Here is a 23,904-nt window from a genome sequence, read left to right as displayed (position 1 = left end):
GATCTCGAACAAAATAAACTGTATGTGGGGAGCATGTAAGTTTTATGTCCCTGCATAGGATAACCCGCACGTGACTTTGAAATCAGATCAAGTTCCAAGCTTCTAGAACATGGCAGTTCATATTCAGGTGGTATACCTACAACACGTTTATAGAAATACAAGTTCAAAATAACTTACAAAAAATTATATGTTATGACAGACATATCATAAGATATACGTCTGTCATAAGATAAACTAAAGTTATTCAGGAATTTATTTCACCTGGCAACCGGCTATCTGAAAAGGACCCTTTCAACAGCCGTGTAAAGAAAGTACTAGAAATATTTCAGAGACCCAAATGTCAGATTATGCAGCGTAAATCGCGGTAGAGTAATGGTGGATTCGGCCCTTACCCAACATCATAGAAGGCAATGGATCTTTTCAGAATATACCAGCGAAACATGGTTATGCCTATATAAAGAAGTGAAAAGTTCACATAGGACATACTTCTCTTTTTTTTTTTCTCGTTTTCTTCTTTAGATCAATTTATCTCTTAAAAAACCCATCACTTTTTTTTATTTATACAACAACACACAATAATTCAAAATGTCTGTTGAAAAATCGGAATCATTTGAATTTCAAGCTGAGATTTCTCAGTTGATGAGTTTGATCATTAACACTGTCTACTCCAACAAGGAAATCTTCTTGAGAGAACTTATTTCCAATGCTTCAGATGCCATTGATAAGATCCGTTATGAGTCTCTTGCTGACCCCAAGAAGTTGGAGACTGAGCCCGAGCTCTTTATCAGAATTACTCCCAAGAAGGAGGAGAAGATTTTGGAGATCCGTGATTCGGGTATCGGTATGACCAAGGCTGATTTGGTCAACAACCTTGGTACTATTGCCAAGTCTGGTACCAAGTCTTTCCTTATGGAGGCTCTTTCTGCTGGTGCCGATGTTTCCATGATTGGTCAATTTGGTGTTGGTTTCTACTCTCTTTTCTTGGTTGCTGACCGAGTCCAAGTTATTTCCAAGCACAATGATGATGAGCAATACATTTGGGAGTCATCAGCTGGTGGTAAGTTCACCATCACCTTGGATGAGGTTAATGAGAGAATCTCTCGTGGTACTATTATCCGTATGTTCATGAAGGAGGATCAATTGGAGTACCTTGAGGAGAAGAGAATCAAGGATGTCGTCAAGCGTCACTCTGAGTTTGTTGCTTACCCCATCCAACTTGTTGTCACCAAGGAGGTTGAGAAGGAGGTTCCTGCTGATGAGGAGGAAGAGGAGAAGGTCGATGATGACAAGAACCCCAAGATTGAGGAGGTTGACGATGAAGAAGAGGGAGAGAAGAAGACTAAGGAGCCCAAGAAGATCAAGGAGACTGTCACTGAGAACGAGGAGCTTAACAAGACCAAGCCTTTGTGGACCAGAAACCCCTCTGAGATCACCAAGGAGGAGTATGCTACTTTCTACAAGTCGATTTCCAACGATTGGGAAGACCACCTTGCAGTCAAGCACTTCTCCGTCGAGGGACAACTTGAGTTCAAGGCCATTCTGTTTGTGCCAGCCAGAGCTCCTTTCGACTTGTTCGAGTCTAAGAAGAAGAAGACCAACATCAAGCTTTATGTTAGACGTGTTTTCATCACTGACGATGCTGAGGAGTTGATTCCTGAGTGGCTTTCATTCATCAAGGGTGTTGTCGACTCTGAGGAGTTGCCTCTTAACTTGTCTCGTGAGATGCTTCAACAAAACAAGATTCTTAAGGTTATCCGCAAGAACATTGTCAAGAAGGTTATTGAGACTTTCAACGAGATTGCCGAGGACCGTGAGTTGTTCGACAAGTTCTACGCTGCTTTCTCCAAGAACCTCAAGCTCGGAATCCACGAGGACTCTCAAAACAGAGTGGCTCTTTCCAAGTTGCTCAGATACAACTCTACCAAGTCTACTGACGAGCTCACTTCTCTTTCTGACTACGTCACCCGTATGCCCGAACACCAAAAGAACATCTACTTCATCACTGGTGAGTCGCTCAAGGCCGTTGAGAAGTCTCCATTCCTTGATGCTCTTAAGGCCAAGGACTTTGAGGTTCTTTACCTTGTCGACCCCATTGACGAGTACGCCATGACCCAACTCAAGGAGTTCGAAGACCACAAGTTGGTTGACATCACCAAGGAGTACGAGATTGAGGAGACCGAGGAGGAGAAGAAGCAACGTGAGGAGGAAGTCAAGGAGTTTGAGGAGCTCACCAAGTCTCTTAAGGAGATTCTCGGTGATGCTGTTGAGAAGGTTGTTGTTTCTCACAAGCTTGTCGATGCTCCTGCTGCTATCCGTACCGGTCAATTCGGATGGTCTGCTAACATGGAGCGTATCATGAAGGCACAAGCTCTCCGTGACACCTCGATGTCTTCATACATGTCATCCAAGAAGACTTTCGAGATCTCGCCCAAGTCACCTATCATCCGCGAGCTCAAGAAGAAGGTCGAGGCCGACGGAGTTCAAGACCGTACTGTCAAGGACTTGACTACTCTGCTTTACGAAACCGCTCTTTTGACCTCTGGTTTCACACTTGACGAGCCCAACTCGTTTGCCTCGCGTATCAACAGACTGATCTCGCTCGGTCTCAACATCGAGGACGCTCCCGAAGAGGAGGCCGCTCCCTCAACCGAGGCCCCCACCGACGAGGCCGCCGCTGAGTCGGTCATGGAGGAGGTCGACTAAACATAGAGGGTTTACTACTACCGCATCAAAAGATTCGTATATAGCTTAATGGGTTTGTAATTAGTTTTTCGGAATGACTATTTTTATTAATATTACACTTCTCGCCCCTCGTGCCTCCGGCGGCTGGGGCTGCGCCCCAGACCCCGCGGCTCCTCTCGCTGCGCTCGAGTCGGTTCCGTCTACGGTCCCAGCCATCTCCTGCGAAGCAGGAGCCACGGGGTCTGGGGCAGAGCCCCAGCCGCCGGAGGCACCCCCCGTCCACAAATACCATGGGGTCTGGGGCGGAGCCCCAGCCGCTGGAGGCTGGCCCCCTAGCACGCGTCGAAACACGTCAGTAAAAGTAATGTGAGATTCAATTTAGCAGGGAAGGAAGTGATCGGCGGACGCCAGTTAGAGCCATGCAGATCGCTGTGGGTTTGGACTCGCGAGGTGAAATATGGGGCAGGAGTTAGTATGCGTACGACCCCGGTAATGGCGATATGGTAATTTACGACAGGTTAGGCAATAGGATTCGCGTTTCAAACTGCCCGAACAGGCGGGGTTTGTTTCTTAGATCCCGAAACCAGCGATAGCGAGTCGAGTCGACGACGCTAGAGTCGCTTTTTAGACTTCACCATTGTCTTCAGACTGCTTTCTGCCAGGAGTCGACACGGCTGGTCGTGGCCCCTGCCGCCAAGCTGTTGAGCCTATTTTTAGTTTGCCGGACTGCCAGCGGGTGCACAGAGCAGGCCAATGTGTTTTTATATTCGAGAGGCGGGCAATTGAGTCAACCCGACTCGACCGCTCGACCGCTCGACCACCGACCACCGACCACCGACCATCGACCATCGACCATCGACTGTTATCGGGAGGCAGGTCAGAAAACACCAGATCCACACCAGATCCCTACCAAATCCCCACTGGATCTCCCGAAAGACTCTCGTTTGCTGCTGCTACTGCTGCTGCTACTGCTGCTGCCGTTGGATAGCGCAACAAAGCACATGCCCCTTGCAACCCCCATGTACAATTTAATTACACCGCACCCCCTGAACTCAAACGGGCGGGACAGACTGCCTCCGGCGGCTGGGGCTCCGCCCCAGACCCCGCTGCTCCTCTCGCTACGCTCGAGTCGGTTCGGTCTACGGTCCCAGCCATCTCCTGCGAAGCAGGAGCTACCGGGTCTGGGGCGGAGCCCCAGCCCGCCGGGAGGCACACCACCCCCCCAGACGCCCTAGGGGGGATGTTGGACGCGTCGCATCACCGATTGGCAGGCTGTTTTCGTATCACAGCTGGCGGCGCTTGAGATCTCATACACAGACTAAGTCAGATCGCCGCTGCCAACTACAAGGTACACCCACGTACATGACATTGCAGCCCGAGCAACTGCGTGTATGCAAACAAGAGGGCATAAAATTCTTACAAAAGAGTCGCCGGCTTTACAAATCGGAAGTGGTACTTGTATTTTTATTTTATCGACTTACTTTGCCATTGTTATTTTCTACCGTCGTGACCCTGTTGTTCGCCGTCTTAGTCCTATCCAGTCCGGTTTGTTTGATTTTCTAAAACTGTGTCATTCGCTCTATATTTGTCGGACCTAATTATACTTTAATCTTGTCTGTCTGTGCCCAGTTGATTGTCTTGTTAAATTAGTTTCCTTGGTCGCCCTGCCTTGTTGCCTCACCATGGCCGTTTCTGACGAACTGATATCTGTTACTGATGAGAAGGAGCTCCAGGCAGCTGAGAAGGTTCTTCGTCGAGCCGAGATCTCTCGGGTAAGTAATTTTGTGGGATGTGTGCTTGTTTTGTGGTTGTACAGCGGTTGATATTATTGTTAGACAATCGGTGTCACCATGTGTTGCGGAGATGCCTCTGTTGGATGTGTCTGGGTCAGTGTCGCTCTCACTGTTATAGTAGCAGCATTAGAGTACGAGTACCAGTACTGATATCAGAGTACTGTATCAGTACTGTTATCAGGGTACTAGTATCAGTATCTGAGTGCTCTGAACAAAACTGTTATCAATGCTAGTATCAGTAGCAGTAGCAGTATCAGAGTACTAGTAACAGTACGACTATCAGAATACCAGTACTGCTGTAGGTATTAGTATCAGACTGCCAATATCAGTACCAGTATCGGAGTACTAGTAACAGTATGAATATCAGGGTACTGGTAACTGTGCCAATATCATTACGAGTCTATCATTACGAGAATCTGTGTAATTGTCACAGGACTATTCTCAGTACAAGTACCAGTACCAGTATCAGTACCTCTATCACAGTTATCTGTTATCAGTACCAGCATCAGAGTACCAGTACCAGTACTAGTATCAGTATCAATACCATTATCAGTACCTGTGCATGAATGCTGCTATTAGTACCTGTACTAGTAGTACCTGTACCAGTATCAGAGTACTAATACCTGTATTGTGTACAATTAGCAGTATCAGATATCAGTACTCTTATCAGTTCCAGTATCACTATCAGAATACTAGTAACTGGAGTGCAATCGCTAGTATCAAGTATCAGTATTGTTATTGGTACCAGTATCAGAATACTGCTATAAGTACTAGTATCATCAGTATCAATATTGTAATTATTGACAGTATCGATACAATTACACCACAATTGTCAGTAGTGATAGATATGATATTGTCTGACTCGCTACAACCACAAACTTTCACTGGTGATTTGATTTTGTATCATTGCCATTGTCCGTTAAAAGACTAACTAACATCTCTAGATCGCGAGAAATCTCAAGTCAAGACTGGCTCTGGCCAGCTTCAAAACCAAGCGTGGTTGGGAAAGTCTCTGTCTAGACACCATTGAGCCCCGGTTAGAATCCTCTGTCAATGGCACCAGCCACGATGAGATCTCTCCTAAGAGAGACTTTTATCAAGCGTTTCCTCATTCTTCTCCCACTAGAAGCCCGCCCAACCACTTTCCTCTACAATCTCAACATCATCTACTAGCACCAGGAGCTCTACTACAAACAGTACCCTCTCTACGTCCTAATCAGGGTCTATCACCTCTAAACTCCAATTCACGATCAGTAGCTGTCACTTCTCCTACTGGCAAGAGAGTCAAAATGGTTGTTCAAGATAAACTGCTTTCTACACCTACTAAACCCCGACTACCAGGTGAGGTTACTTCTACTACCCCTTCTGGTTCTAATACAAGTAATTCCGCATCAGCAAATGCTGCTACATATACAACTACAAATACAGCTGGAACAGCAGCATCAGCAGGTGGTTCATCTTCAAGCAGTTCAGCTACATCTGGCACTTCTACATCCACTTCTGCTCTAACCAACACTAATAACAATCCCAGTCTTCTGTTGCCACCACCATTCTCGTCTGTTACAAAAACTCCTAGAATAAGTCCACCCAAAACACCACCTCCTAAACATCGCAACCCACAGTCTCTCAATAGCGATCGAGACGGGGCCGATTTATTAATGTATCTCGCAACCTCGCCGTCTCCAGCGCAACGCAATAATTCAAATAGATTCCTGGGCCAGTATCCGTCATCGTCTCCATTCAACTACTCACAAAACAACCATCCACACACGCCACAACAAGGATTCGAGCTCAAGGACTGGCTCAATATCGCAAGCCCGTCACCAGCCCAAGCTCAGCGAACCCCGGACCGGCCGCTCCTGCGTTCTGCCCGACAGCCTCTAAACTTCGACCACCTGCCCGACGCACCCTCGACTGCTGCCTCGGCCGCCTCGAGATTCTCGTCGCACCTGTCCTCCAGTGACGACGCCTCGAGAATGGTGGCCTGAACGTTTCCGCCAGCTGTCTCAGACCCCGCACCCCGCCGTTCCCAAGATCTGAGCCCACCCGGGCCTGCCCGACCTCGCTCTGCCTAATTTATTCTCTTTTATTTATACTTGCTTCAAACGAGGTCTTGCATTTTTCCTGTACTTGTTTTTGTTCTGTATTTTTTAAACTCAATGCATCTTCGATATTACTGGGGGGCTCGTGCCTCCGGCGGCTGGGGCTCCGCCCCAGACCCTGGTTGCTCCTGCTTCGCAGGAGATGGCCGGGACCGTGGGGGTACTGGGGAGGTAGGTGGGCCCTGCGTCGCGTGTCCGTTATCTCGCATGAGAGTGACCTGTTTCAGGCGCTGGTTATTCGTATTTCACAGAAGATTGCCGGAACCGTGGGGGGAAACGACTCGAGCGCAGCGAGAGGAGCAGCCAGGGTCTGGGGCGGAGCCCCAGCCGCCGGAGGCATGTGGACCCTGCGTCGGAGGGTGCATTATCTCGCGTGTGAGGGCGATCGATGCAGATGGAGTTCGGGGTGATGCCTGTTGTTAGGAAGCGAGTTTGGGTGGGTTTGTGGTGATGTGGGTGTTGTAGAATGTGTGTGAGCGGTAGATTGGTTCGTGTAGCGGAGGTTTGGGTGCTAGAAGTGAGTTGTTAGGGGTATTGGAAGTGTCGATTGGGTGATAGGAGGAGCGGTAATGAGGGCAGTTGCGGGGTGATGAGCTAGTGTCGGCCATCGGCGATGAGGGCTCGTTGTTGTTGTTGTTGGGCCGATCGATGGGTATTTGGCTGCCGAATGTGACCGCGAAGCGGGATTGGAGATACAGATTTTATTTTATGTATGCAGCCTGAGCAGATAGCCAATGAACGGAGCACGCCAGGTATGGGTATGCGCACGGACCTGGAACAAGACGGGTGCTCGAGCCAGGACTGCCGGTGCACTCTACAGACGGGATATCACAGTCAATGGTAAAAAGGTTAAATGGTTAAATGTTAAAATGGGTGATGAAGTGTCATTAAACCAGAGATTTAACGAATTCATCGAACAACTGACAGTGGAAATGTGATAAGAAGATTGAGGTACATCATCGAAGATGTATCTGTGGAGGATTATATCTCCAGTTTTTATATCAAAAAGGATTGACCTTGTAAATGTAGATACCCCGCCATCTGGTGGGCAAGGGCTCAGATAGGCATTTCAAGTAACCGGCTGATTTTGCGTGAGGATGTATGGATGGATGGATGGGTTCATGCAAACGTTGTTGTCCGCACAATCAACAAACGACCGATAGAATCTGCTGCACGTAAGACGTAGTTGTTTGCTTATAAACAAGAAAACAGGTCAAACGGCAAGAAACCTGGAGTCTGACTGTTCAATTGCTGGACAAATCATCTGAGTTTTTATATTCTATTGTTTTGCTCATTCTTTACTATTGCGATTTTTTTGTAGACTACTTTAACGGCTATTGGGAGATCTCACTCACTATCTTCACAAGTGAAGAAGGATAAGGATAAGATGACAGATACACCTAAGAATGAGGAAGCTATTGTGAACAAGCTTGTTGAGTTACGTACTCAATTAACTGTGCTCAAGCTGGACAGATCTACGTATGTAAAGGGGTCGATTTGGAGAAGTTGGCGGGTGGTCGTCTGGGTGGTGATGGGCGGTCATGGCGGCAGTCTGATATGGTTGCAGCAGACTTGTTATCAGAGTTTGTTGGCATATTTTCAGTAGAGATTGTTGTTGGTGGATTTGTGAGGATAGATAATAATAAGTTGGATGAAGTACAGAGAACTAACAGAGCAAATATAGATACCTCAAGTCTAGCGATATATGGGCTATATATGGACAAGTTCAGAAGGAAATCAAAAAAGTGCTGGCTATCCGATCAGCACCGGAGCTGCAAAATGAAAAGAATAGAGTGGATATTGTTTTGGACGACTTGTTCCAGGTGATTTCATTAGCGTTTCTAACTGTTGGAATCACGAATAAAGCGCCTGCCACGTTCGCGTCGTTGAGTACTGTTCAACGACTACTGGATCATTTGAGTGAAAGCTCGACATATACAGAAAATGATGTCGAGCCAATAAGAGCTCGATTGAAAGAGATTGCACGAATCGTTGACCAGGATACTGATGAAGAAGATCCGGAGATTATCCAACTTCTTCGTAAACGATTGGATCTGTGTCGAGAGACTCTGGATAAAGTACAACAATCAATGGAGACCATATCACCGGAATTGACGCCAGTTCTTCAGAAACTGGTTTATATTCGTCGAGAGATTATGGCCATTGGGTCACGACCCAAGTTTTCTGCCAACAGTTTGAAACCGCTGTTGGACGATTTGCGGGCTATTGAGAGTACTCGAGTGGATGATAAGTTTGTAGGAGCCGATGGCAAGCCCATTGAATCGGGCCAGTCGACTGTCAATGGTATTCTAGAAAAGTGTCATACACTTATCAACGATTTCCTAGCACACGAAGACCATGTTGCAGAGGAGCTAAAACCTATCTATAACCAACTGGTGGAAATGAAGGGGACCTTAGAAGGACTTCTGATCACACACCGATGGACATTAAGAGAGACGGATTTATACTTTTACCAGAAAAAGTTACAAGAGATTGATGATCTCAGAGTGAATGGAGTATTCCGAGTAGGCGATTCTGGTGACGGAACGGCCGCCAGTTCTGACGATCCGTCAGCTCCACCACCCAAAGGACAGTCAATTCTCCTGTACCTGATTCGCCGATGCTACGCCATCATTTACAAACTACTCGAGTCGTCTGAACCAGTATCTGAAGCACTGACACCCATTCACAACCAGCTGACAACGACCCGACGATGTCTGTTAGAAGTGAAGCGAATGGGCGGGCTGTCGTCGGCCCGCGAGCTGTACCCGTACCAAATGAAGCTGGCATCCATCGACAACCTGCGAGTGGATGGGAAATTCATGGTTGGCAACACAATTCCCGAGGGCCAGGGAATGCTCAACGCGCTCCTGTCGGAATGTTTCGACATCTGCTACGAACTCAAGGTCGAAATGGACGAGCAAATCGCCGCCTCGGCCACCGCCACGCCCACTGCCAGCGCTGCCGAGAGCGAAGACGTCGACATTGACGACGACGACGACAACAACAACAACAATCACAACCACAACGACGATTAGGCCGGCCCGACTGCCATTTATTATTATTATTTTATTATTATTTTATTACACTACGGGGGTGGGGTTGCCTCCGGCGGCTGGGGCTCCGCCCCAGACCCTGGTTGCTCCTCTCGCTTCGCTCGAGTCGTTTCGTCCACGGTCACAGTTCCAGAAATCTCCTGCGAAGCAGGAGCAACCAGGGTCTGGGGCGGAGCCCCAGCCGCCGGAGGCATGCCCCGTTAACGGACTCATGCGGTTAGGGCACGTCCGCGATAGCGGTGATACGGGTGCCCATGCCCTGGAGATAGGTGCAGCCCGATTGGGGTTGACTCATTCGCAGTGGATGGATTGCATGGGATTTTTCAGTTTAAGCTCTGACTCTTTTGATCTGACCTGACATTTATAAACAGGATCTTCTGCGCCAGTACAAGTTTGTTTCATCACAGAGGTTTTTTTTGTGAAGGCCATTTTTTTATTATTTTTGTATCATAATGTGTGGTATTTGTGCTTTCTTTAGATATCCCGAGGCCGAGGAGTTCAAGTCCAAGGCGCTCCAGCTGTCAAAGCGGATTCGTCATCGTGGTCCTGATTGGAGCGGTAACTTCATTGCCAACAACACGATTCTCGCACACGAGCGATTAGCTATTGTTGGTTTAGATACTGGAGCTCAGCCTATTACCAGTAAGGGCGAGGAGTTTGCTTTGGCTGTCAATGGTGAGATCTATAACCACCAGGCGCTAAGAAAAGAATTTGCTGATTACGAATTCAAGACTCATTCAGATTGTGAACCTATTATCCCTCTTTATAAAAAGTATGGTGCTGATGCTCCTAAATACCTCGATGGTATGTTTGCATTTGTTCTTTATGATGTCAAGAAAGACCGTATTATCGCTGCTAGAGACCCTATTGGTATCACTACTCTGTATATCGGCCGTAACTCGAAATTGCCAGAAACTGTGTTTTTCGCTTCTGAATTAAAATGTTTGGTCGATGACTGTGATACTATTGAAGCATTCCCTCCTGGTCATGTTTATGACTCTGACACCGACAAAATCACTCGTTACTACGAACCTGGCTGGTGGGATGCTTCAAAGATCCCTACTAAACCTGTTGATTACACTCTATTGAGAGAGACTCTTGAAAAGGCTGTTAGAAAGAGACTTATGAGTGAAGTTCCTTATGGAGTTTTACTTTCTGGTGGTTTAGACTCGTCGCTTATTGCTGCCATTGGTGCCAGAGAAACCAACAAGGCTGCTCCCGAGTCTGCTGTTGATCATCATTTGGCTGGTGTTGATACTCAAGGTAACCTGGTTAACACCAGTGGATCTAGACTGCATTCGTTCGCTATCGGTTTGCCAGGTGCTCCCGATTTGATTGCCGCTAAGAAGGTCGCTGAATATATTGGAACTATCCACCATGAACACACTTTCACTCTTCAAGAAGGATTGGATGCTGTTCGCGATGTTATCTACCATTTAGAGACTTTCGACGTCACCACTATTAGAGCATCTACTCCTATGTATCTATTGTCACGAAAGATCAAGGCCCAAGGTGTCAAGATGGTTCTTTCTGGTGAGGGATCTGACGAGATTTTCGGTGGTTACCTTTACTTTGGAGCTGCTCCTTCGAAGGAGGACTTCCACCAGGAGTCTGTTTCTCGTGTTAAGAACTTGCACTACGCCGATTGTTTGCGTGCTAATAAGTCTACCATGGCCTGGGGTTTGGAGGCCCGTGTTCCTTTCCTGGATAAGGAGTTTTTGGAGGTCGCTATGGCCATTGACCCTCAAGATAAGATGATTGTGCCTTCCGAGAAGAAGATCGAGAAGTATATTCTCCGTAAGGCTTTCGATACCGGTGACTACCTGCCAAGCGAGATCCTTTGGAGACAAAAGGAGCAGTTCTCTGACGGTGTCGGTTACTCATGGATCGATGGTCTTAAAGACACTGCTAACAAGGTTGTTTCTGACGAGCAATTTGCCAAGGGCGCTGACTTGTGGAAGGACGACGTTCCCACTACTAAAGAGGCTTTCTGGTACAGAACCATGTTCGACGAGCTTTTCCCTCAACCTGCTGCTGCCAGCACGGTCATGAGATGGATCCCCAAGGCAGACTGGGGCTGTGCTGAGGATCCTTCTGGCCGTTACGTCAAGTCTCACGAAGCCCATGTTGATGAAAGCGCTTAAAATATTTACGTACATTTAATAGACTCTTGTTATCTACTTCTGGTGTCTGGAGCTGTTCTCTCTCTGACTTCAAGTGCCTCCGGCGGCTGGGGCTCCGCCCCAGACCTTGGTTGCTCCTCTCGCTTCGCTCGAGTCGGGCGTCGGGCCACCTGTGTTATTATAAAATCCATCCAGGAGCTAAATGAACGAGTTGAGACATTCAGAACTTCAAAGTGGCCATGGTTGAAATAACTGGTCACTTGAAGCTCATAAAAATGTTAGTGAATAATTATTAGCTGCCGATGTTTGGCGGCGCTTTTCACGTAGAAGTTCAAAATTGATCATATCTATCGTTCCATCACCCCTCTAGAAACCTTTCGGATGACTTGAACTTTGCATCTTTTTCAAGGGCCAATTCACTGGGACAGAGTCCCAGTCCAGAATGCCAGATTTGCTTAGTACATACAATGAGTCTATTAGCTTATGGTACAGCACGTAGAACTAGGTTCTTCAATGACGGACTCTTCTTCCTCTAAATAGCCCCATAAAGGAGGTATAAGTCTGTCGCGAGTCGTGTGCATGTATCTTATTAGAGATAGACATGCGTTGGAGGCATAAATCCTATCTTTGGCTAGCTCATTGCGAAGCCGGGCATTTCTCTCGATCATTCGTTTCAACTTCAGGTGGTACATAATTTCCGACTGTCTTTCGGCTTTAATCTGGTCAATGCGTGCCCTGGTCAATGCCTTAGGGACACCACGACGACCCTTGGACGGATTCCCTTTTCTCGGACTTCCCTTTGGTGGGTGACCTGGTTTTTGCGGATAGCCGAGATTTGCAATATCAGCAGTATCAAGGGTCACAAGCTCCATGGCACTTGTGGGCATGTTCTTGTATCCATAGTATTTTTGGTTGTTCATGACTAACTGGCAAGCCAGTGCACTAGAGGTTTCGGGTATAAGTGAAGAGCATTCAAAACCAACAGATTGTAGTGCTGGATTCTTCCATTTACCCTGCTATAATCATTGGATAATCAAATGGCTGCCTCATTTTCTGATCAGGAAGCTGCCAATTGTGATACCGAAATAGAATGCCTCATCTGACATGTAGGCTTATCGTGCATTGATCGACGATGATTCTCAACGTCCATGCCGGAGAGACCAACCGTTCTTAGATTCTAAGAAGCAAATGAAAAGCAAATAAGCTGATTCCGTACTGAGTAGAACGATACTGAGTAGAATTTACATGAGTTTACATGCAATAATATCATAGAGAGAAATTGACCAAGAAAACGGCTTTAAGCACAGTTTCTGAACCTTAATATATATATCTATATATTTTATGGTATACACAGAATGCAATTATCCAGGTAATTCTCCATAGTCAATATTTGGGACCCTGAATTGACTCGTCGTTTGAGTCTTTCCATCAATTAAAGGAAGATGCACTTATTATCGTGACAAGTTTAGGGTCATGAGCATATTCGTGTCTATGCCGCGTATAGTAGAGTGGAGAATAATATATATACAAAAAATAAAAAAAAACACTATTAAAAGCAAAGCTCTCATTAACTGAAAGTAACGTTACATGAACTCAGCATACTTCTTGCTATAATAAGCAGCATTGAGAGTACCGAGTAGGACAAGTGCAATTGGGAGAGGTTTTTGGGTTTTCAGGGCCCGAGGAACCATTGCACCCGCCAGCAAAACTGACGAGAAGAGAGCCAATTCAATACCCCAATTGGCATTCTGCTTCAATAGGTATCCTGATACACCGTACAAAGCGCCAACAGTAAGACCACCAAACAACGAAGGCTTAGATTTTTTGAGGTAGAAACCAGTCAATCCGCCAACACTGCAGAGACCGGCCATGGTAAATGCGGGATGTTCCTAAATGCTATGTTAGTGTATACACTTGATAATCGAGTCCCATTTCGATACTTACCATTGTGAGTTTGTTTGTTCTTTTAACCTGTTTTTCAACTTGTTGACTGAGAAATTGCAATGACAGTTGATTCTCCGTGTTAGATTATGATTTATGAGATCCACATTTTGTGTGCGGCGTCGAACCGACTACCGACCAAGATCCAGACTCTGAGTCCTCTGCCATGCCAAAGCTAAATAAACAGCTTCCTGGCGGACTAACGTTACTCTTGATAATACTCTGTTATTTAAATATATATAATGCTAAGATATGCTTATAGATGGCTGTCAGCCACAATTTTCTCGTCAGGCCAGACATAGGCAAACACGTCCCAAATGTACTTCACATAGACAATTTCCATATCGATATCTTTGAGGAATGCACACTCGTCTCGCACAGTCTTGGCAGAATGGTGAGGGAGAATTACCTTGCGAATGCCAGCTAAATGTGCTCCGAGAAGCTTCTCACGGATACCGCCTACAGGCAGGATTTTACCTCGAAGTGTAATTTCGCCTGTCATGGCAATGTCTCTAGGGACTTCCTTGTTACGAAGAAGTGAGACTAGAGTGAGTGTCATGGCGACACCAGCAGAAGGACCGTCTTTGGGGATAGCACCAGCTGGGGCATGAAGATGAATATCGATGTTCTTCAAGACGTCAGATGGCAGACCAAGACGAGATGCATTGGAACGAACCCACGACAATGCAATCTGGGCACTTTCAGAAATAACTTCGCCAAGTTTACCAGTGAGTTTGAGATTTCCAGATCCAGCAGGCATAGTAGTGGCCTCGAATACAAGAAGTCCTCCGTTACCACTGCCCATATAGGCCAAACCATTAACCAAGCCAGCTGAGTGACGGTGCTTTGTCTCTCCTGCAACAACATATTCATCAACCTCATCATTAACAACATCGTCTTGGAACTTTTCAAGACCCAGGTACTTAGGCAATTCTTCAATTGTAATAGCAGTTGGTGTAACAGCCTTGGATAAGATCTTGTTGTTCAAATTCTCGAGTTGTTCGACGGCTTTTCCTCGGCACAAAGTACCAAGTTCACGCTCCAGGTTACGTACTCCTGCTTCTCTTGTGTACCTGGTAGCAATATAATCGATAACTTCAGGTGGAACAATATATTGCCCCTTTTCCAGACCATTATAAGCGAGTTGCTTGGGGATTAGATAGTTTTCAGCAATGTGCTGCTTCTCGAGGTATGTATATCCATCGATATAAATGGTCTCCATTCTGTCCAGCAGGGGTCGTGGGATTGTATCGGTGGTGTTGGCTGTCGCAATAAACAAAACTTGAGACAAGTCGATAGGGAAATTGATATATCTGTCGACAAAGCTATAATTTTGCTCAGGATCGAGAACTTCTAACATGGCAGCTGATGGATCACCGCTGGTGCCGGTATTTCCTTGGCTAAGCTTGTCAATTTCATCAAGCACAATAACGGGATTCATAACTTGAACCTTACGAAGTGCTTGTGCCAAGATACCTGGCATAGCTCCCACATAAGTTCTTCGGTGTCCACGAATCTCTGCCTCGTCACGCACACCTCCAAGGGAGATCCTGTACAATTGACGGTTAAGAGCATGTGCAACCGACTTGGCAAGACTCGTCTTTCCCACACCTGGTGGACCTACCAATAAAAGTATTGGTGCCTTTTCTTTGTGCAGAGTTTGAGTAATAGGTTGGTTGATAGCTGGTGCTGGCACTGGACTAGGTTTAGATTCGGATTCAGCTGGTACAGAAGTTCCTCCTGAAGCAGCAGTGACGGTAGATACAGAAGTAGCAGGCTTAGGTAACTCCTTCTTTTCTTTCTGCTGCTGTTGTTGCTTCAAATATACAACTGCAAGATACTCGAGCAGACGCTTCTTAACCTTTTCCAGCCCATAGTGGTCTACATCGAAAATCTGTCGTGCTTTGGCAATAACCGAATTGTCGAGCTGATCATTGTCGAAATTATTCCATGGCAATTCGGCAATGGTCTCGAGGTAAGTTCGACATACTTGGTACTCGGCTTGATTAGCGTTCATTCTCTTTAATCGTTTAAGCTCTCGATTTACAATCTTACGACCCTCGTCCGGCAAGTTGAGCGAGTTTAGCGTTTGCTCAAGCTTAATTAGCCCGTCTTCGTCATCCTCGTCATTCTCATCTGCTGGAGCAGGCAATCTTGGGGCAGCCGACTTTCTCGGTGGAATGGGGAATCCAACCTCGTTCTTAGAACTGGGTGTGGCATTGCTATTATCACCATTTGGACCCTTTTCCAGCTCGTCAAGCTTGTCTTGAATAAGTTTGAGTTGATATCGCAAAAGAGCTTCCCGTTGTTTTTTAGATAGGGTATTACCGTTAGGACTGGGACTATTAGCAATAAATTCCTGATTCTTCTTATGTGCAGCAATAATCGATTCAGCATGTTTCTCAATTGATTCAATTGCCAATTCCAACCGGTACTTGACATCGATGGCATCTAACAATTTAAGTTTATCAGCCTGTGACAACGGCAGGACAGAAGCAAATATATCAACCAACATGCCAGGAGCAAGCACACCCTGAGCAAATGCCAGGAACCTTTGCATGGCAGATAGACCACTAGCACCCCAAGGTTGGATCATTTTGCGAACTACCTGTTTCAACTCTTCCATTTGATCATGCAACTGTTTGTCTTGACTATTCGTTTTGTCAAGAAAACCCGAATCATAGACAAGTACTCGAGCCTGGCGAGCAGACCGGTCGACCGAATTATCCTTTTCATAATCCTCAACATACTTGAACCTTGTCAAACCCTGAAGTAGAATCGAATCTCGAGTAGCTGGCGATGAGTACAAATCGGACGACTCGCTAGGTCGCAATACCACCCTTGCTAAAGTTCCAATGTGGTGAATATCCTCACTACCGATTTCCTTTGGCAGGACACCAATAATGACATCTTTCTCCGACTTGATATCGACCAACTTTCTTAATTTGTTGAACTTGGAAATACCAATAGCCCGAGTGGCCAGATCATTTGCATCCCGAGGAAGTGTAATACGAAGAGCTGTGCTCGGGAAAAGAATGGTAGGTGACGGCAGAACAAGAATTGGAATGGTAATCTGAACCGGATCTCTCATTATATCTTATCACCCACTACCAAAAACAATAACAAAAAATCAAATTCAAAACAAATCAAATCAAAAAATAAAAATAAAATCGAAGTTTACGAATTAAGAACGAAAACAAGTAAAGTCGGGTACGAAATATGGCAGGCAGATCCAATGTCACACGATGCTACCTCAACTGTCTCAATGTAACACACAATAGCAGCGAACAATAGAGCTAATCAGCAGTAGCAACACTGTCGAATTAAATCCAAGAATCAAAGCTTTTATCCTGACAATAACCGTGCAGTTTCACTGAACAATCACAAGCGAGATTTATAAGAATAAGCGCCACAAACGAAGAAGAAGGCCCAGGTTTATTTATTTACCCATACCAGCCAGCTTCGGCCAACTGGGGTGCCAAATGCAACCCTGCCAATCGCAAATGGCGGGGCTAATCGGGGCAAGGAACCTTCCAAATGCTACCTTATCAATCACATTCGCACCACCTCCGCCTGCCTCGGCAACTCTCTCCCCCTCCCTCCACCCCAGCCGCTCCTCCTGTAAACCTCGGACTCACTCACCCCCAACGCCCCGACTCGAGCGAAGCGAGAGGAGCCTCGGGGTCTGGGGCGGAGCCCCAGCCGCCGGAGGCACACACACGGCCCCCGGGTCCTGCCTCCGGCGGCTGGGGCTCCGCCCCAGACCCCGTGGCTCCTCTCGCTTCGCTCGAGTCGGGTGAGGGGAGTCCAGAACATTCTTTGGATGCAGTCTGGGCCGGGGGATCTGGCGGAGTAGAAAATGCGCTTCTCCGGCAGTGGACTGGTGCAGCTGGCGGGGGTGGACAGATGGGCTGGGTTCGGAGACTAGCGGATTAACATCAACATCAAATAAATAAATTAACATAAAAAAAACATTGATCAACTAAATAAACGGTCATCAATCAGTGGGCATCATAACAAGTGGTCTAGGAACAGGGTTTGCACCCAATAGCGGCTGGCAGTAGTAGCAGTAGTAGCAGTAATGGCTGCTTAGTAGCCAAGGTTACTGTTAGCACGTGGTCGGAACCCTTCTCCCTCCACAGGGGGGCCCAAGCTAAGGGGTGTGCCGGACATGGAGCTTGAACGGCGCTCTTTGTTGGCTCCACTGATGATATCGGCCGAAGAAATCTCGTCGTCGACAATGGCGTCTTCAGCCAGCTCGTTGAGCTTCAAGGTGCCAGGGATGATCTGGTCCGCTTCACCAACAACTGGAGAAGCCTGGAGAAGAGGCGAAGTCAGTGACAAAAATGATGGTCGGTGAGATGAGGTCGACATTTTATAAGTACTTTGTTTTCAAAGTTAGGTTGTTTGTGTATGTTTTGGTTGTTCTGTTGTGGTGTTGCTTTGCTTATGGTATGTAGTGGCAACGAATATATCACAGTAGTGTTTATGTTTCTAAACAGACGGATGATACTTGTTGTAATAAAATAATCTTCTTTTGATCGTTCGCGGTTCTAGTCGTATATTGTAATACACCAATATACTTCAAGACTTTGTCAAAAATGTTTTCGTCACAGAAAATGAAATAAAATAATAAAATAAAAGGGATGAAATTTTTCACACCATGCCGGATTATCTCCAATTTATATAGAGCATCGAGATCGGGTGATGACGCAAGCAAACATGGAACATCCAAACACGCCCCCACCGGCCGGCACTAGAAATTTGTAATGTTCTGCCCTGCCTGCCCATGCCAAAGGCAATATTACGGAGCCATGGGGGGGGCATGTGCCAGTGTGATTATGCAGCATGTGCCTGATTAGCTCACCCATCCCCACACGAGAACGTCTTAGTTGCTGCATGGTCATCCGGGGCTGTGTGCTATTGGGAGTAATCGGCCGGGGCTGCATGCATTTCAGTACCTCCGAAACTGGGGTGCTTACGTGCTTATGTGCTTACGCTAAAAGCTGCTGCTGCCGCTGCTGCTGATGCCGCTGCTGATGCTTCTAGGGACCCCGGTCGGCTCAATATTTGACCCGGGCCCGGGACCCCATCCCGAGGAAATAAACAAAAACACTGTTAATGTTACCATGGTCGGTTCCTGATTTCAGTTGTTCCGATGACTCGCCGACCCAGAACTACGCTCGGCATTCAAATTAAATCGACCAAGAAAATGGTTTTGTGTGCTGACTTTTCCTGACTGACACGATTAGCAACACTGGCTTGCCGGCCCACTTACCGAGTCCCTCCCTCACTTATCGGCCCACAAATCCACCCCACCCACCCACTCACTAACCCGGCTCTCTGGCGCTAGCTGCGAAAAAAACTGGGTCTAATCTGATCTGCTAGCGCGAGAATTTCAAACCTTATCAAGACTCGACCGTTCGGACCCGCATACTGATACTGCTCGCTGCCGTTAGAGGCATTGCCCCACCCGAGCATCTCATCGCGCAACCGACCACGATAACTGCCATTTCTCCGTCCCGGTCATTCTCGTCCGGCCGCCGCTTGCCTCCTATAGCCGACCGGGGCCGTGTCGGGGCCTGGAGTGCTGCCTCCGGCGGCTGGGGCTCCGCCCCAGACCCTGGTTGCTCCTGCTTCGCAGGAGATGGCTGGGACCGTGGACGGAACGACTCGAGCGGAGCGAGAGGAGCAACCAGGGTCTGGGGCGGAGCCCCAGCCGCCGGAGGCACGTGGGCCCCAAAAATGTTTTCATTTCAGTAGCTACAGGTTCTAGTCCTGGAACGGGAATGCACCAGTGTTCCGTAAGACCACGGTTCGGCGCTCGTGTGAGATGTAGCCTTTAAGAGAGCCCTGGCGGATGAAGTTGGCGAGGATGCATTCTGTTTCGTCGAGTTCGTATGTGTCGAGTTGTTTTTCTGGTTGGTCGGTGCTCGAGGTGTCGAGAATGAGCCCCTGTTGCTCGTTGAAATATCCGGCCAGCTTTAAACTGCGTCTTACAGTGTCTACTAAGAGCCGGCTGGGTTTTCCTTCCAAGAGGTAGACTCGATATAAAAGGTTGTACACGGCAATGGTACGCACTTTCTCCATTGCGAGATAGATGTACCGATTGACAAATAACCGGCGTCTAATAAATAAATGCTTGTCGAACTGTCGGATGTTTCCGCTGTTACACGCCTCGATCAGGTCTCGGTACGCTGACTCGAGTCTCGGAAACCTCGTCCACACCTCGTTACTGGGTAGATACGCTCTGCCTTTCACCGGTTTTTGACTGTTAACTATCAGCTTGGATGCGATGAGATACAGCAAAATGGCCCTGTTTTTCTTGTTAGCATCTTAATGATTACCCAGTAGCCTTTTTATAGCTGTGTACTTACTCTTGGTTTTTAGTAGCTGTTCTGAGACACAACGAAAGCGCCTCTGCCAGACGGGTTTCGGCGGCCTCGTAGTCTTCGTCAATGAACAGTAGAACTCCCCAGTAGTATAAATAGGTGACTCTATGCGACTTGGGATATTTTTCGAGAGGTGGCAGCTCGTTGACCATGGCATTGCGCACCTTGATAACACTTTTCGCCAGCGGGTGTTTATTCAGCTGGAAAACTCGTTAGAACTCAACTTTTCTCGTAGCAGCCCAAATGAACTTACCTTGAAATACGTCTTGAACAGTTCTCCGGCAAAGAAATACGCTCCCCATTTCTTAGTATAATCGATCTCCGGGTTGCGGTCGTTGAGACAGATATTGAACGACCGGTTGATGGTCCTAGTAGCCTCCTCCTGTTTGGTCTGGTGAGTCTTTTTCATCTCACTATTCGATTTCAGCGTCGAGTCGCCCTGTGATGTTAGTAACCGGGTCAATTGTGGTGGGGCCGTGTGCCTCCGGCGGCTGGGGCTCCGCCCCAGACCCTGGTTGCTCCTGCTTCGCAGGAGTTGCTGGGACCGTCGACGCCCGACTCGAGCGCAGCGAGAGGAGCAACCAGGGTCTGGGGCGGAGCCCCAGCCGCCGGAGGCAGACCTCCACCAGTGGATTACCTACCAAGTTCGAGATCTGACGGAGCTCTTTGGCAATGACGTATAGGACGGGTAGGAGCCAGTTGTCGGTGCGATCTGCCACCCGGTTGATGGCGCTGGAGAATTGTTAGTTGCTGTGTCACTTCTAGGGATGGGCTGACTTACACTAGGAGAGCGTTTTGGGCGGAGTATGCTTCGACAATGTCGTTTCGGATGATGAGATGGGCCACTTTCCAGTAGCAAATCACCACCTCTGCCCACAGCTCGTCGGGCATTTGTGACCGGATTTGCCCGCCAATCATGGCTTCATTGGTGGATGATGCTATCTGCACGAGGTCGGGGTTGCCAATGCTAAGCAGCCGCGAGCAGGCAATGCCATCCTGGATCCTAATTGCGCTTTTCAGCTTCGTTGCCAACTGCGACATGTCTGAGGTTCACAACATGATCCCTCGATGCTGGATTTATGAACATTGTGCGGCTGCCAATCTCGACGTGCACTGATTCAGTCAGAGTGTGATCCGTTTTCTGTTGAATAAAAAGGCGTTGTAGACGTGATAATAATGGGATTTAAATTTATTAAATAGTTGTTTAAAGTGTTTTTATTACGCTCCTGTTAAATGAAGCAAATAAGATACGGAATTTTGATTTTTCGACCTCCTCTGTAATACAGATATGACTATGCTGCCAGTATTGCATTTGAAAAATGTATAATTGACCTTTGAATATTTGGAATTCGTTGTCCAATGATTGATGTTGTCCTTTAGGGACCAGGCAAAAATAATCATATTTGTTCTACTCATAACTTGAGATCCTCAATTCTATAGTTCTACACCCTTGTAACTCTAGGTGTAACTCAAATGAGAAAAAAATAAAAATGACCGTAGTGGTCTCGAATTTACCACCTTAACTGCTGCAGGAACACTGACTGTCTCTTTCGGATCGTGGTACATCTCCAGTCAGACGGTTCTCAAGTTCTTCTGGAAGTCCCCATGTTTCGTTAAAGGGAGAGAGGGCCATTTTCTGCACTTGGTGGTATAAGGTGAAATCATTTTGGCGGGCTTTTTGGATGACTTCGTCCAGAATCCATCCTTTCAAAATAAATTTGGGGTTCACTTTGCGCATACGCTCTCGTCGTTCTTCATCTGACTTCGAGCCCTCTTTCTCCAACCTTGGTTTGTAAACTGTGTTGATCCAGTTCAAAAGCTTGTCTTTAGCCTCTTCCAGAGAATACATTGGAGCAAATCCTCTGATTTGAGGGAAAAAATGTTCTACATCAAGTGAGGATGTTTCTGCAAAAAGTTCTAAATCACTCAATTTTCGGAAAAACTGGTTAAAGTCCAGTTCACATGCTTGAAGCATGTCCAATAACGGCGTCAAGATTTTATCATGATCTTCCTCTTCAAAAGTTTGCAATCCAAGTCTCTTACCCATGGTCTTATTGAATGACTTGAGAAACTCTGTTTCGAATACCTTTTGAGACTCCATTATAAACGTCTCCGCTCTATCTTTAACACCTTCTATCTGCTCTGAATTGAGTCCCTTTTCAATAAACTCAGTGTCATCAACGAAATCTGGCGCAGCCCCAAGTAGCTCACCCAAGTCTTCTCCAAGCCTTACTAAATTCCACAAAATGACACTGGGGGTGTTTCTATAGGAATATCTTAGCATACCGTCATCATGATTAGGGGTATAACTTGGGTCAAATGTATCCATGAAAGCAAATGGACCATAGTCTAAAGTTAGTCCAAATATAGACGTATTATCAGTATTGAGAACACCATTTAAAAATCCGTACGCTTGCCATAACGCTGTCGTGTTGGCATTTCTCTTGACAATCTCTGTATACAGATCTTGGTACCTCGTCTTCGATGCAGCATCAATTACCTTTCTGCCACTATTATTAGGTTCATAACCAAATACATGTTCAATACAGTAGTCGGCTAATTTTCTCATCTCCTTTCTTGCTCCTCGTGCCCGGTGAAGGTCAAAAGTACCAATTCTCACCCATGTCTCCGCCATTCTACACACTACAGCACAACTTTCCAAAGACTCACGCACGGCCATTGTTTCAGGTAAATTAACTAATGACAGAGCACGGGTCGTGGGAATTCCAAGTGCATTGACTGCTTCTGATCCAAGTGCTTCACGAATACTAGATCTGAGAACTGCCTTTCCGTCGGCAAACCGCGAATAGGGAGTTAGGCCTCCACCCTTCAATTGCAGTTCATATCGCTTTCCAGTAGTTTTATTAGTTCCTTCAAAAAGGCTGACTGCTCTTCCATCTCCTAATTGACCTGCCCATTGTCCGAATTGCCATCCTGCATAAGCCTGGGCCCATGGATAAACGCCAATAGCGTCCACTCGACTGCTGTAGCCTGAAACGGTTTCTTTGAACAACTCGGTGGTTTCTTCTCCTTCCTGAAGACCTAAATCCTTCATCGCAGAAGGTGAAACTGCCACTACCTCATATTTTGGATTTTCTTTTCCTTCCAAAATACCCGGTACAAGCCATGTGAAACTTCCTTCGACCATTCTGGCTGTGCGGATAAGTTCGGCTCCTGCCGACTTGGCTGCTTCTATAGTAGGAACTTTGGCATCTGGAGTTAGGAATTGTGTGAATGTCGATGTTTTTGTTAGCTTCTGAAAAGTCGTCATCTTGGTAAAGATCTATTGTGAAGTTGAGAATGAATCTAGAAAATCTAGAATATTAAGAAGTTGTGGGGTATCAATAGGATTAGAACCCTAACCTCGTTATAGAGAATTGCTTTCCAGTCGATATTGTTGCTCATCAGTTCCCTTCATATTGGAAGAAATGGTTAGGGAAAGAGGTTGGGTTTCAAAAGATGAACTGTGCAATATATCCTTTTCTTGATGACTTAGAAGAATGGTACTTCTTTCTTACTTCAATAAACTGCGGAATTATTCTGTGAAAGTGTGAGAAATAGCGTTATTGAAGTATCAAGCTTTGACGAATAATTGTTTTAGATGTTGGGGTGAAAGGGTTTGAATATAAGTGATTTTTTAAAACTCTCTTGACAGCTCTCCTCATAACCCGAGTTTGAAAATACTCGCCGTGTACTTAAACAATTCAATTTGAGAAGCCTCATATTCTGACTTGTTATTATACCAAACCAATCACAATTCTGATTAGAATTTGTCTTCTGTCCTATATTGAATGATTTTTGAACTCGTGAAATAT

General features: G+C 46.5%; 7 protein-coding genes across 7 annotated transcripts; 4 read left to right on the top strand and 3 right to left on the bottom strand.

Annotated features, from left to right (window-relative positions):
* Nucleotides 1-585: 585 nt before the first annotated feature.
* On the top strand, nt 586-2,703 carry HSP82 (Hsp90 family chaperone HSP82; the record flags this gene model as incomplete). Its single annotated transcript, XM_018881621.1, has 1 exon — nt 586-2,703. The coding sequence occupies one exon, from the start codon at nt 586-588 to the stop codon at nt 2,701-2,703; it is 2,118 nt and encodes a 705-aa protein (XP_018734197.1).
* Nucleotides 2,704-5,764: 3,061 nt separating this feature from the next.
* AWJ20_4540 (uncharacterized protein) lies at nt 5,765-6,463 on the top strand (the record flags this gene model as incomplete). The annotated part of the gene is made up of 1 exon (XM_018881620.1): nt 5,765-6,463. One exon carries the CDS (start codon nt 5,765-5,767, stop codon nt 6,461-6,463), a length of 699 nt encoding a protein of 232 aa, XP_018734196.1.
* A 2,204-nt stretch (nt 6,464-8,667) lies between these two features.
* AWJ20_4539 (uncharacterized protein) lies at nt 8,668-9,615 on the top strand (the record flags this gene model as incomplete). Its single annotated transcript, XM_018881619.1, has 1 exon — nt 8,668-9,615. The coding sequence occupies one exon, from the start codon at nt 8,668-8,670 to the stop codon at nt 9,613-9,615; it is 948 nt and encodes a 315-aa protein (XP_018734195.1).
* A 470-nt stretch (nt 9,616-10,085) lies between these two features.
* ASN2 (asparagine synthase (glutamine-hydrolyzing) 2) lies at nt 10,086-11,777 on the top strand (the record flags this gene model as incomplete). The annotated part of the gene is made up of 1 exon (XM_018881618.1): nt 10,086-11,777. One exon carries the CDS (start codon nt 10,086-10,088, stop codon nt 11,775-11,777), a length of 1,692 nt encoding a protein of 563 aa, XP_018734194.1.
* Nucleotides 11,778-12,232: 455 nt separating this feature from the next.
* On the bottom strand, nt 12,233-12,643 carry STE18 (Ste18p; the record flags this gene model as incomplete). Its single annotated transcript, XM_018881617.1, has 1 exon — nt 12,233-12,643. The coding sequence occupies one exon, from the start codon at nt 12,641-12,643 to the stop codon at nt 12,233-12,235; it is 411 nt and encodes a 136-aa protein (XP_018734193.1).
* A 1,310-nt stretch (nt 12,644-13,953) lies between these two features.
* On the bottom strand, nt 13,954-16,788 carry PIM1 (ATP-dependent Lon protease PIM1; the record flags this gene model as incomplete). The annotated part of the gene is made up of 1 exon (XM_018881616.1): nt 13,954-16,788. One exon carries the CDS (start codon nt 16,786-16,788, stop codon nt 13,954-13,956), a length of 2,835 nt encoding a protein of 944 aa, XP_018734192.1.
* A 4,820-nt stretch (nt 16,789-21,608) lies between these two features.
* FMP40 (Fmp40p) lies at nt 21,609-23,360 on the bottom strand (the record flags this gene model as incomplete). The annotated part of the gene is made up of 1 exon (XM_018881615.1): nt 21,609-23,360. One exon carries the CDS (start codon nt 23,358-23,360, stop codon nt 21,609-21,611), a length of 1,752 nt encoding a protein of 583 aa, XP_018734191.1.
* Between the last annotated feature and the right edge of the window lie 544 nt (nt 23,361-23,904).

This window comes from Sugiyamaella lignohabitans, chromosome C (assembly GCF_001640025.1).
Source record: "Sugiyamaella lignohabitans strain CBS 10342 chromosome C, complete sequence".
In the NCBI taxonomy this organism is placed as follows: domain Eukaryota; kingdom Fungi; phylum Ascomycota; class Dipodascomycetes; order Dipodascales; family Trichomonascaceae; genus Sugiyamaella; species Sugiyamaella lignohabitans.
Note: the sequence above shows the minus strand (reverse complement) of the source record. Positions and strands in the feature narration are given on the sequence as shown.